General features: G+C 38.0%; 1 protein-coding gene across 1 annotated transcript; it reads left to right on the top strand.

Annotated features, from left to right (window-relative positions):
• Positions 1 to 782: 782 nt before the first annotated feature.
• Positions 783 to 8548, top strand: LOC145978238 (uncharacterized). Its single transcript, XM_083110716.1, has 4 exons — positions 783 to 921; positions 3179 to 3311; positions 6331 to 6515; positions 8241 to 8548. Exons 2-4 carry the CDS (start codon positions 3188 to 3190, stop codon positions 8415 to 8417), a joined length of 486 nt encoding a protein of 161 aa, XP_082966842.1. The 5' UTR covers positions 783 to 921; positions 3179 to 3187; the 3' UTR covers positions 8418 to 8548.
• Positions 8549 to 14661: the final 6113 nt, after the last annotated feature.

Below are 14661 nucleotides of genomic sequence, written 5' to 3' on the forward strand. Positions count from 1 at the left end.
GCGTTCGAATCAGGACTTCAACTATACCGTGAACCTGAAATGAAATTATGTGTGTGTGATACATAAATATAGGTTGACATTCATTTTTCAGGGATGCCAGCACAATCTCAGGGGCTTCCCCGATGACGTAGTCGATACGTCGTTGCCTTCCAATCAAGGGATCCCTGGTTCGACACCCGATAGAGGCACATTGCACATTGGTTCGGATCCCACCTTAAGCTGTAGGTCCAGTCCCGATTAGCCTATCTGTGCATAAGGTGGACTTAAAACAATTCAACATTTATTCATTCTTATTTGTTAAAAAACAACAACAAAGTACCTAAATCTAAAAAATACATATAAATATGTGTGTACTTCTACCTGTCAAACCTTCCCTGGAAGTGGATTGAAATTCAGTTTTCCATGAATTTGTTATATCTATTAAGTATTATACACTTTATTACAACTGGCTTTAGGTAATGTAGCATCTGCATAACCATTATTATTAACGAAAATAATGTCATTTTATGCACACTAACGTTAGTATAAATAAGTTAGATATCCATGAGACTTTGACAAGACGAATTTAAACGTTCTAATTGGTATAGTATGCAGATGTCTGGATTGCCTCTTGCCGAAATTCAAAGGTCAAGAAACAATGCTCCAAAGAATATTTTGCGAGTAGACTGGACAGCGAAACGTACTACAGTTCGCTCCAACCACCAGGTGGCTCCACGTAACATAACTGTACAAGTGTACACGTACGCCTGTGTTCGTATTCATCCTTTTAATCTCTGGTTCGGTCACGTGATTTAGCGGTCATTTTCATCGTTGTACCTAAAGCTTTTTTAGGTATATATTCTACAAATCATTAGAAATTCGAATTTCGTGAGGTTCCCAATCACAAAATTGCTCGTTGCACTTTCCTAACGGCATTGAACTGTAAGTAGTAAGAATGATGTAACTCTTTAAACTGATTTTATAGAAATGAATTCGACCTCATTCTCTTGAAATTTAGAATGATATACTCTCGGTACCTAAATCTTCAATAACAACTGAAATAATGAGAATTAGGTTAGCAGGTATTGTAGTTTATAAAATAGGTAACTGTTTTGAACTAATCATGTTTTCAAATTTGCAATGTATGTTGTTTTGTTGGTTCAAGAAATTGCAATATAATATTTGCACGTCAATAACTTTTGTTTGTAACAGCTATATTTTGGTATTTTCCAAATAATTATAAAGTATGTGATATATAACTACAATTTCTTCCACAATTTGATTAATGTATGTAACGGGATATTTAACAAGTTAGTAAAATGAGAAAAGTAGACCTTGTTAGCTAATACCGATTTAATGATAACTAGCTAGTAAGCAGTTTTATAGAAAATACAACAATATGTTACAACATTAAATCCAGTGAAAATCATTTATTAATTTATGCTTCGAAATTACTGGAACCTTCCAGTTCGTTTTGCCTCCCTGTCAACACAGTATTTGATAGAAAAATGTCTTTCTTATAGTTAGACAACGGAAATTTAAGGTTTGATAAATTACCTGTCAACATTTATACTCCACGATTTTTAAGCAAATACGAAATTTTCCTAATGCTTTTGCAGTTTCCGCTAGAACGGGCTACCGACTGAATAGTGCACCTATGCCCACCCCACGATTGAATAGCGCACATGGCTAGACTCTACTTTACGTCCTTATTGCCTTTTGGTGGTAAGCGATGGGAGTTAACAACACTGCAGGCTCGTCTTTGTGTCCGCGTTGTGAATGCGTGTGCTTTGCTCGTTTGCGTTCTGCATGGTGATTGCTTCTTTGCGTTCTCGGTGCGTTGTGCGTGTGTATGATGCATGAAAAAGAACAGGTTCCAAAAACTTGTAGATAGTGTAAAATACGTTTATCCCCAGCAATAATTTAGTGCATCGTTCAAAACCGTGCTTGCAGACAGCGGGCATCTCTTCGGGTAAGTACCTTTTTCTTTGTACACTTTCTGTTCACGGGTAGCCCCACAAACCATTCACGTTAGCTCCAAAAACCATGCATGGGTAGCCCCACGAACCATTCACGATAGCCCCACGAACCATTCACGGGGACGAGGTATGCCTACAAGGTTACGTTTAGGCCTGTTAGGTTAGATTCCATTAGCACTCATTTCACCCCTAAATATGTTCCATCATCGAAAAATTTCCTCAGTACGTTCAATTACGCATATCCGGACAACATCGGATTTTATCGATTTCCTCCTCCAGGTAATTTTTCCTCGCTTTGGGATTTACGTTGTTGAATTCCTTATACAATAAGCTTTCCAACGATATATGACACGTATTCCTTAGAAAAAGGACGTAAAGTAGAGTCTTACCGCGCACATTGCCCCCTACATGCAATCCCTTTCCTTCTCATACGTTAATTGGTCGAGCACTCTCGCGTCAGTACTTGCGCAGAGGACTTGATATGGAAATATGGACATGAGAGAGAATTTCGATTAGTGGCTAGCGACAGCTTTAGCAACATGTCAGCAGTGTTATGACGTCACCTATTGATTGTGTGCCTAACCTATTCACATGTTTATTTCTGCTATTAGATGAATACATGAGTAGATTAGGAAGGTCAAGTTCGATGCTGTTAGCATGTACAGGGTGCTCCAAAAATGTATACACACATTAACAGGAATATCAAAATCAAGTGTATATTGCATTTTGAAGCAATGGCTTTGGAAGAGTTACATTCCAAGAAAAGTTTGTGCTCTCGATGCAGATCATCCGGACCGGAGAATGCAGTTTTGTGAGTGGTACTCGGCAAAATGTGCCGAACAAATGGATTGGGCGAAGAGCATCAGAAGAGGTTCTCTGTTCACCAGACACTACTTCTTGTATGGGGATACATAAAAGATAAAAACCGACAAAAGACAGCGACTGAACGAGAATGAGCCCAAATACCGAAGAGAATGATTCTTGATGTTCGTGATTGCTTTGCTTCATGTTTCCACCAGTGCTTGAACGGTCATCGGTTTGAAAACAGGCGTTGAAAAGGAAAAATTATTCATGTCTGTAGATTATTTTAAATTTTCTAATATGAACTGTATCTTAATAAACACTGGCGTTATAATCATTCAAAATGTGTACACATTTTATTGGGAACACCCTGTATATATAAGTTGCTATATGCTTGTGAATTTCGCACTGTTTTTCAGGGATTCCCCATGGCGGCAGCAGACACATCAAATGACCTTCACCCTCACCTGGCCCGGTTGGAAGACCTCAACGAGATCTTTAATCTCGACCTCTTCAGCTTTAAGACCTACGAAGAAGCTCTCACTAAATCTGGTGAGTCATACGAGTCCACTTTTTGATATCACCTCGTATATCCAAACTAATTTTCTTAGCTTGTACTGTCTTTGTAGTCAAAAGGAAATGAAATTTTAGAATGATTTATGCACTATCGGTACTCATTCATCTATTTCCAATCGCATTATTTCCTTATCAAAGTTTAAGGCATGCAAGTGTAGCTGTTGCAGATCAAAATGGATACGCAACTCTCACTGACACATTTTATTAGTGACATCACTATTTGGCGTGTAGAGATAGAGTTTGCCTGTATTCCGAAGACCCATGGGTCTATCGAACTCCAAGAGTCAAAATCTTGCCAACGAATCAGTGCTCTCAATATTTCACCCCCTCCCCCCACTTGTCAATCTCTTACCACATCTCCGCTTTGCAAACCTTCATCATTATACCGGGCAATGTTGGGCGAAACAGCAGGGTGTTGGCCAACGTACTACGTTATGTACTTGATTATAGATTTTTCAAAATAAGAAAAATACACGCAGGCAGCCTTTGAAATGAACACACAAATATTTTAAAGTATTGTGACCTGTTTATATCAGCACTAATGAAATCTTTACTGAAGAAAGCAGCACGGACCCTGGGTAAAGTTTGACAAGTTTTCTGCAAAATTCGATAAACATGAAGTTAGCAAGCCCCATTTTGGAGCGACCCTTGCTTCAAAAGTATAGCAGCATTAACGAAAATATTTAGGGCAGAAAACAGCATTAACGAAAATATTTAGGGCAGAAAACAGCATTAACGAAAATATTTAGGACAGAAAACAGCATTCACGAAAATATTTAGGGCAGAAAACAGCATTAACGAAAATATTTAGGCCAGAAAACAGCACTTACGAAAATATTTAGGGCAGATAACAGCATTAACGAAAATATTTAGGGCAGATAACAGCATTGACGAAAATATTTAGGGTAGAAACAACATTAACGAAAATATTTAGGGCAGATAACAGCATTAACGAAAATATTTAGGGCAGAAAACAGCATTAACGAAAATATTTAGGGCAGAAAACAGCATTAACGAAATATTTAGGGCAGAAAACAGCATTAACGAAAATATTTAGGGCAGAAAACAGCATTAACGAAAATATTTAGGGCAGAAAACAGCATTAACGAAAATATTTAGGGCAGAAAACAGCATTAACGAAAATATTTAGGGCAGAAAACAGCATTAACGAAAATATTTAGGGCAGAAAACAGCATTAACGAAAATATTTATGGCAGATAACAGCACTAACGAAAATATTTAGGGCAGATAACAGCATTGACAAAAATATTTAGGGCAGAAAACAACATTGACGAAAATATTTAGGGCAGAAAACAACAGTAACGATAATATTTAGGGCAGAAAACAGCATTAACGAAAATAATTAGGGCAGATGACAGCACTAACGAAAATAGTTAGGGCAGATGACAGCATTAACGAAAATATTTAGGGCAGAAAACAACATTAACGAAAATATTTAGGGCAGAAAACAACATTAACGAAAATATTTAGGGCAGAAAACCGCATTAACGAAAATATTTAGGGCAGAAAACAGCATTAACGAAAATATTTAGGGCAGAAAACAGCATTAACGAAAATATTTAGGGCAGAAACAGCACTTACGAAAATATTTAGGGCAGAAAACAGCATTAACGAAAATATTTAGGGCAGAAAACAGCATTAACGAAAATATTTAGGGCAGAAAACAGCATTAACGAAAATATTTAGGGCAGAAAACAGCATTAACGAAAATATTTAGGGCAGAAAACAGCATTAACAAAAATATTTAGGGCAGAAAACAGCATTAACGAAAATATTTAGGGCAGAAAACAGCATTAACGAAAATATTTAGGGCAGAAAACAGCATTAACGAAAATATTTAGGGCAGAAAACAGCATTAACGAAAATATTTATGGCAGATAACAGCACTAACGAAAATATTTAGGGCAGATAACAGCATTGACAAAAATATTTAGGGCAGAAAACAACATTGACGAAAATATTTAGGGCAGAAAACAACAGTAACGATAATATTTAGGGCAGAAAACAGCATTAACGAAAATAATTAGGGCAGATGACAGCACTAACGAAAATAGTTAGGGCAGATGACAGCATTAACGAAAATATTTAGGGCAGAAAACAACATTAACGAAAATATTTAGGGCAGAAAACAACATTAACGAAAATATTTAGGGCAGAAAACCGCATTAACGAAAATATTTAGGGCAGAAAACAGCATTAACGAAAATATTTAGGGCAGAAAACAGCATTAACGAAAATATTTAGGGCAGAAACAGCACTTACGAAAATATTTAGGGCAGAAAACAGCATTAACGAAAATATTTAGGGCAGAAAACAGCATTAACGAAAATATTTAGGGCAGAAAACAGCATTAACGAAAATATTTAGGGCAGAAAACAGCATTAACGAAAATATTTAGGGCAGAAAACAGCATTAACAAAAATATTTAGGGCAGAAAACAGCATTAACGAAAATATTTAGGGCAGAAAACAGCACTAACGAATTACTAACGATGGACATATTTTCATGAGCTTTCTAGACAAGTGGAGGACTACTTGAACTTAGCCCGCCCCTTTTTGGAATTATATAGGTAAGAGCACTAACAAAAGTCTTTACAGCACACACCTGCAGTAACACGGCACTAACGATGGGCAAATTGTGGTTAATTTTCTGAACTAGTATTGGGCTACGTTCAACGGAAATTTGTTTTCTCAATTTACCAGATTTGTTCCTCTTTCAATTATTACCATTTTTTTTTTTGTTTTGTTTTTTGTTTTTAGGGGTAAATTCAAATTAATATTGTATGATCGTGGAAGAATATGATTTGTTCTATTAATGGGGATGATCTCGTATGCATCATGTTGCTGGTGCTAGCGCATGCGTACTGAATGTTTTAAAGTTACTTTTCTGAAAATGTCTCAAGTTTTTGACACAGACTATTTCTGATTTCGTCATCATCTTCGTCACTCTACCACTCTTCTTGTATTTATTTCAGAGAAAATCTTGGCTCGGAAATGGATACAGAAGCTTGTTCAAACTCCGGAATCCGTCGACTTCTACATCCGGAGGAACGAATACATCCACCTGCTGCTCTCTCAAGCTCAGAAGCACAAGCTGACTCCACCTTTCTGCCAGCCGCCACCAGGGGACTCTGTGCTGCCTCCGCTTTCTGAAGCTTACGTAAGTGCATCATCTGAGACTCTCTTCAATATCTGTGCTTTTATGTACACATTTGCTGACCTGTAACGTGGAAAGTGGGACGGTACAAGAAATTTTCGGCCCGGTTGGCAGAAGCTGTATATTGCTAAATTAGGGTATAAAAGTAAGACATAAGTTTTATAAATATATATTCCCCCTCCTTCCCTCGTTCCATTTTTTGAAGTATCTCTCTTAACTGTTTTATTCATCTATATTTATCTCTATCATTTCATATAACTTCCCTAATCTATCTCGTATCTCTGTTTCACTTTCTTTCGCTTTGTCTCCGATGAACAGTGATTGCAAGAAGGTGCAACGTCGCATTCTAATTCCACTCTTTCATGCATATAACAGTGAAACACATGCGCATTTGTTTCACTGTTGTGAACAGATTCATACATGCCCGGACCAACACGTCATTTTTTTAGGAGTCTTCCCATTACACTGTGAAACTGTACATGCAAGGTACTGCAAATGGGTGAGAGAATTCGACGGGTTAGACCGGACATGTGAATCTGGTAAACGTCCCGTCCCACAACGCGATAACCCTCCCTATTCGCCGGATTTACCACCTACTGATTACTTTTGTTTCCAAAAGCGAAATTCCTCTTTGATGGGACTCTTTGATTCGACTTCCGACATCCAGAAAGCCGTGATGCTAAGAAAATTATGGCCGGCTCTATCTGTGAAATATGCCATACAATTTCTCAACGGTAGAATTCGACCGTAGCAGAAATATTAAGAAAAATGCCAAGGAAATTGCTTTTGTTTAAAGCGGGTGATAACAGTGTTTAATTTATTTATTTACGTTATTTGGGATTACAACTTTTTGTAGTTTTTCCCATATCTATGTACTGTACATAAACGTACATATTTCTTTTTACTTTGTATACATTATTATTATTATTAAAAAAAGCACTATTGATAGAAAATACTCTTACTAAACTGTTATGCCACATTTACTAAAAAATGATAATATTTATCCAACTCGTATAAGGTTAGATTCACAAACCAAAGATTCCAAACATTGTGGAAGAGGAATTTCACAGTTTGTGATTATCTATTACACTCGAATATGATATAGTGTATATCTTCCTCAATTCCACATGTACAGTTCGGGTTTTGCACAATCCGAAACTTTTGTAAAGGATTGGTTGGTGTTTTAAGTCCACTTTATGCACAATAAGGCTAATCGGGACTGGACCTACAGTTTGAAGTGGGATCCGAACCACTATGTGCCTCCACCGGGAATCGAACCCGGGACCCCTTAATTACCTTTTGTAAATGACTTAGTAATTGTATGTCCTGACCTAATACGATTTGATTGATTGATTGATTGATTTGGTGCTTTAAGTCCACTTTATGCACAGTAAGGCTAATCGGGACTGGACATACAGTTTAAAGTGCGATCCGAACCATTATGTGCCTCCACCGGCTATCGAACCCAGGACCCCGTGATGACCTAATACGATTTAACAATACTGTCACATTCCTTATACCTTTAACTTTGTTAAACCAGGGCCTGAATTGAAATCAGCTATTCTCTGATAAAAACTTCCCTCATTTTGAAATTCACTTTCGCACCATTGCTTCCAGTTTCCCTTCAACTTCTTCTCCACTCTCTGTAAAAGGTCCGTGTGCCATGTTTTCAGCTCATGTGATAACATTGTTCCTTGTTGAAATCAAGCATTTTCCCTTTCATTCCAGTCTCGCGCTCTGGAAGCGCACGAAGCAGAGAAGGTCCAACCACCGAAAGCAGGCGACCCGAATCTTCCGCTGATCTACAAGCTCTCTCCCGACGTAGGCAAGTTCTTGGCCTCTCAGCCCGTCCCCAGATACGGCACGTTCTGCTACGTCACTGTCGTCAGTGAGAAGACACCTTGAAACTTCTTTTCGGAGCTTATGGACATTGGTATTTTGACTTCTTTCTAGCTACACAGACTCAGTACCCCCTCAATCTTGCCCAATGCGTTGAACTTTGGTAATTGCAAGCATGGAATCTTTCAAATAAAGAAGTGTAGATTGTAAGCACTGGTATTTTATTGTAGATGTGTACTATAATTAATTGCTTTAAGCCCCTATCACACGGAACTGGATTACTAGTAGGAATGCCCTAGTTGGCGCTGAACTAACTTTCTAGGTAGCAATCATGGCCGCCTGGCTAACTGCTTGACTGGTTTGGAGGAATAGGACATGTTCTAATTGCTACTTGCTTTCCTCGACTGGATTCTGTGGAACAGCCAATCAGAGCAAAGTTTCGCCATGTGAAGATAATCTGTGAGTGTGCAAAGGTGCGTTTTTGTCTGTGGTTTCCGAGTGTTACTCCAGCAATGTATAACGTATACAGCATGAAAGGCGCGTTGAGTTACACCATCTATGCTGAGTGCACGCTGTTTACATTTGAAACAACTAAAATATTCTTCCATGCGTGTACAGTAAACGTTGTGAAGTATGTATTTAAGCAGCGCCATTGTTTTGTACCTAATAACGTTTTATACGGAACGTTATTCCTCTCGGTTGAATAGTTATCGGCTTTTAAAAATGTGAAGTGATACATTGTTTACATCTCACGCGGCCGCCATTACAACTTCCCTCGTATGGGAACAAAAGTCTATCGACAAGTACGCTGATAAGTATCGTGTGAGGCGAAAACTAGCAAATTGGTAGCCAGTCCAGCGCCAACTAGGGCATACCCACTGGAAATCCAGTTCCGTGTGATACTGGCTTTATTAAGTTAAATTTGAGCAAGTTGAAAGAGTTACCGGTAGATGAATGTAGCAGTAGGCCTGTGTGTCATCGGCATATTGCACACATTTTGTTAGGAAATTTTCGTGTAATGGAAGTCCTTTTTTGCAGCTCATAATTTTGGAGTACTTTTCTTCCAAATAAACATTTCCAAGCACAATTAATGTAAGGTAATGTATGAGAAAGTAGTAACATGAAAATTTTGAAATTAAAGTGCAACTATATCTCAGAAAATCAGTCTTCCATGTGACGGCATTAAGTGTTCGTCTAATAAATATGTGGGTTATTTAATTTGCAACGCTTGAATTCATTGAATGGTCAAGTTCCAAAGCCAATCAGTGAACACAATGCGGTTGCAACATTTGGATTCGAGCACTCAATTGAAAACATTCTTATGTGCAGGAACCAAAGCACAATAAACTCGATTAAAACTAATTTGTTGGAGATCCTTATTCAACGGGTATAAGACAAAGATACTTCTACTGTAATAGTAATTGTATTTGCTTGTTTTACGTCATTTTTCGGCAAAATTTATCTTAATCGTGACGATGATAATGAATGGTGGTTACATGAAATTGATGAAATGTCATTATGTCAGGACTTCGGGCCAGAATCTACGATGGCAAGTCGACCGCTCAACGTGTTCGGCCACCGAGGAGGTTGGTTAGTGATAATTGTAGAAAACAATAGAATTATTTCGTATATAAATACACACAGTCTTATATCTGACATTTATAATACAAATTAAGTCGCACGTTGCAGAAAATAACGGTATATTTCTGAAGCCACCCTCGCTCTACTTGTAGAGAAGCCTGTTTCACGTGAAACAAAAGACGTAAAAATGTATCGATGTTGTTAGGCACATAAGTATAATAGCCCACCCACCTTTCGATTCAAGTAGCCAATATATGTCATGAAAACTATTTTTTTTTCTCGCGAACAGGGGACAACACTAAAAATCTAAGATATACGTTTGAAAGCGTATGGAATGTACTTTCGAAAGAAGCCACCAGATGGTGTATGTGAACAAAGGTTGGGTAATAAGAACGCACACAAGTTCAGTCGGTGAGTGACAGTGTTCGAAAATGGAGGTCATCATGAAGCAGTTCTCCGTGGCAGGAATGCACGGGAATGTCTTACAGAGCTAGGGGAAGCACTGGGTGTGCATGCCATGCCCTATCGAATAGTGCATAACCTGGGTGAATACTTTGAAGGTTGATAAACAGTGTATCTCGTGCACATATTGCCAATGCCATAATAAAACACTGTTGTCCAATGTCCTGTCTTCTGCTTCTTCCCTACGAGAGTCTCCTGCATCCACACTTCATCTGGTGGCTTCATTCGAAGGTTCATTCCATACACTTTCAAACGTATATCTTAGATTTTTCGTGTTGTCTCCTGTTCGTGAGTAAATAAATAGTTGCCATGACTTATGACTTAACCCTCGTATATTTTTTAAATCATTTGAAGTAGAATAATATAAATAGAGAAATGAAGAGATAGAAAGATAAGAGGAATAGACTAAGAAAGAAAGGAAAAAAGAGACACGGCGGGGGGGGGGGAAGAAAGCGAAAGCAAGATAAAGGGAAGGTAAAGAGAGAGCAATAAGAATAGATGAAAGATAGGAAGGAGGGGAGAGAAAACAGGGTAGAAAGAAAACGTAAGAGAAAAGAAAGATAGAAAGTTGAAAGAAATAGAGAATAAGGGACAGAAAAAGAAGTTGCGAACAAAGCAACAGTTAAGCAAAGAGATAAGACGGGAAAGAAACGCATAGAAACAAAATCAGCATTCATGTCTAACCAATACCAAACCTAAGTTTTCTAGTAACTGCCATGGATCTGAAACAGGATTGATTGATTTGGTTTATTTTACGTTGCTTTTCTGCCACTTTTGACTAATCGCAAAGATGAGGACAAGTGATGATATGATGAAATTTATGAAGGGACATTCACAAGAAACAACCATGCCCAGGCCGGGATTCGAATCAGGGACCCCTAGGGTAGTATCGCGCTGTGCTAACCACTCCGCCACTGAGGTTGGCGACCTCAAACAGGAATCTGCAGAGAAACTCTCTCTGGCGTACGCAGAGAGGAGCTCATGGGGCTACAGCCTCTCCAGAAATTTTGAGAAACAAAATTTTCAATGGAAGCAGAGCAGTTAAGAACTTTGGGAAAGATGAAGTGGTGAATGCAAACTTTCGGTAATTACGAAATATTTCATTGTGTATCGAATCTCTCCCCCTTCCCTCCAAGAACGCATCTATGCATTAACAACCTTTACAATTGTAGCTGACCTTTTTGCACCACTCCTAATAATTGGTGGCAGTTTGATTTGTCTTTACTTCAAATTGATAGAAAGAACTACAGTGCATGTCGAAAACAAGCTAAATCACTTATTCGTTTAGTATGATCTCGGGAAGGTTACTTGTACACACAACGGCAAAAGAAAGAGGAGAATTGTGCACCATTATTTTCATTCGATCTGTATTACACAATGTGATGACAATTAATTGCAATGCCTACTTCGAACCAACATAGTTTCGTTGCTTAAAACAACATAGTGCTCCGTGGTCACATCACCCACCTTCGATTTCGAGCACATTTCAAATATTTTCGTCCAAAATGAAGTTTCTTCTAAGAAAGAAGTTTCAAACTAGCGCGGAAGGTCATTCTACGTGCTACGAAACTTAAATTTTTATAGCATTACAATTCCTTACCTACGTAACGTCAATACGGTTTTTCAGTTCCATCATGGATTCATGTCACAGGCGCACAACCCGCTATTCGTTCAGTGCCTTGGCCTTGGGATAAAGAGGTAAGTTACCTTCTGAGGTTTAACACGTTCGCTGCCGGTGACGCACATGTGCGTCATTTGGGGCTGCAGCTGTGCGCCTTTGACGCACATGTGCGTCATTCGCATATCCTTCTTCGAGTGCTTGCCCAACAATGGCACTCCGAAGAAGGCTTTTAATTCTTTCATGGCACATTGCTGAAGGATTGTTTGAAATAACCTTTAGCTTGGTTTCTTTTTTCCGTCTCTCTTTTTGCATTGTTGAATGGAATACAACATAATTCGTTTTTGTTATTTTCTTACTTGTGTGTTGGTACATTGTTTGGCGGTAAAGAAGTTGTTTTCTTTTTCATTTTTGATTGTTAAAATGCAGCACCACAATTGTTATTGTTTACACCAATAGCTTTGGTCTGACACGATTGGCTAGAGAAGAAAAGTGAGCTACAATTTCGTTGCGTTTTATTCATCTGCGAGGAAATGGAGGACTCGGAAGGAATAAATGCTGGCCCTTCTCGCTCTAAAAGGCCAAGAAGAGAAAAAACATATATGAATCAAGATGATATTCTGGCGTCATTAGAAGAACTCCAACTAAGTGAACTAAGTGACAGCTGCAGTGAGTGGGAAGTAGAAAGTGAAAGTGGTAATAGTGATAATAGTGAGAGTGAAAGTGAGGATGTGATCATTGGCGATTTGCTTCATCACAACGCTGTAGCAGTTTCTAAGACAGGACATCCACAGTGGACAAGATGGTCCTCCCAACATGAAAACATTACCATTTACTGGAAACCCTGGACTACAAATAAATTTACATTCAATGAAGCCTATTGATTTATTTTATATATTTGCTAATGACGACTTCTTCAGTTTATTGGTAAAAGAAACAAATTCTTATGCAGAAATCATTGTATCGCGGGGTACAAAGTCACGCATCTTGGATTGGAAACCGGTGACTAATTCTGAAATGAAGATTTTTCTAAGTCTTCTGCTGCACATGGGAAATGTTAAAATGCCACGACTACAAGATTACTGGAAGACTGACCCCCTGTTTGAAATGACTTTCTTTAGGTGCCATATGAGTAGAAATCGTTTCCTTCTTATCCTGAGGTGCTTTCATCTGGCTCACAATCAGACTGCAGACACTACTGACCATCTATACAAAGTCAGACCTCTTATTGATTTCTTCAACCATGTCATGGACAATATATATTACCCAGAAAAGGAATTGGCACTGGATGAATCAATGATGTTGTGGAGAGGCCGCCTTGTTTTCCGCCAGTACATCAAAGGAAAAAGACATAAATATGGGATAAAAATTTATATGTTGACGGATTCAACAGGAATTGTCCTAAAAGTGCTGGTCTACACTGGGATGGCTGATGCTACAGGTGGGAAAGTCATGCAGGAAAGTTGTTCTGAACTTGATGGAAGGAAAATTAAATGTAGGTCATTCTCTCTATATGGACAACTTTTACAATAGTTATGAGCTGGCAAAAAAAGCTTCTCGATGAAGGTACATGCTGCACTGGAACAATTCGATCAAGTTCTACAAAAAATCCCAAAAATGTGGTTCAGCTGTCTCTAAAAAAGAATGAGCATAAATGCCAATATTCAGATGGTGTAGCAATTGGGAAGTGGAGAGACAAAAGAGACGTAATGTACATTTCCACAGAATTTATGGAAGAAATGATTGAAGTGCCGAAGGGAAAAGGAGGAACTATAAGTAAACCTAAAGCTATTGTATCCTACAATCAATACATGCGTGGCGTTGATTTTCAAGATCAAATGTTGTCGTACTATCCCTGCGAAAGGAAAACAATAAGATGGTACAAAAAAGTAGCTATTCACATGATCCAAATTATGGTTCACAATTCTCACATGTTGTACAACAAGTACTCAGGTGACAAAAAGAGCCTCTATGATTTTCGGCTGGACATTATTAGGCAACTGCTACCTGTAAATGATGAGCTAACAAACAGGAAGAAGAAGAAGGAGAATGTCCATCTTCCATCAAAACTGCCAACTAATGAAAAGGGAAAGTGCCTGAGGAAAAGATGCAAAGTTTGCTATGAGAAGGGAACGAGAAAAGACACTGCTTTTTGTTGCTTAGAATGTCCAGGAAAACCAGTTCTCTGCATCGAACCTTGTTTCGCTCTGCACCATAAGTGAAATGAAAGTATGTGACCTTTCGAAATGTATTAGTGATACGTTACAAGTAACGTAATGTAACAAGTACAAATGTGATGTTTATTTTATTACCGATTTTGTAACATTACATCTATAAAGTAAAGAATCAATATAGACATTTTTGTATTTTGCTCCATTATACAATAATACAATATGTATAAATATTTGTAACATGTATGTATAATAATAATAATGTTATTAAATTGAAATATAATAATTTTTCTTGTTATGAGGGACATGAATATTGTGAAAATAATGAGAAAAATGCAAAATAAAAATAACCTATATGAATAAAACATGACGCACTTGTGCGTCATGCGGCACAGAGCAACACAAACTCATACTATATGCCGAGGACGCACATGTGCGTCATTGTAAAATTTACATGAAAATTGTAAATTTACAATGT

Source organism: Lepisma saccharinum, chromosome 24 (genome assembly GCF_977018435.1).
Source record: "Lepisma saccharinum chromosome 24, izLepSacc3.1, whole genome shotgun sequence".
NCBI classification, from domain to species: Eukaryota; Metazoa; Arthropoda; class Insecta; order Zygentoma; family Lepismatidae; genus Lepisma; species Lepisma saccharinum.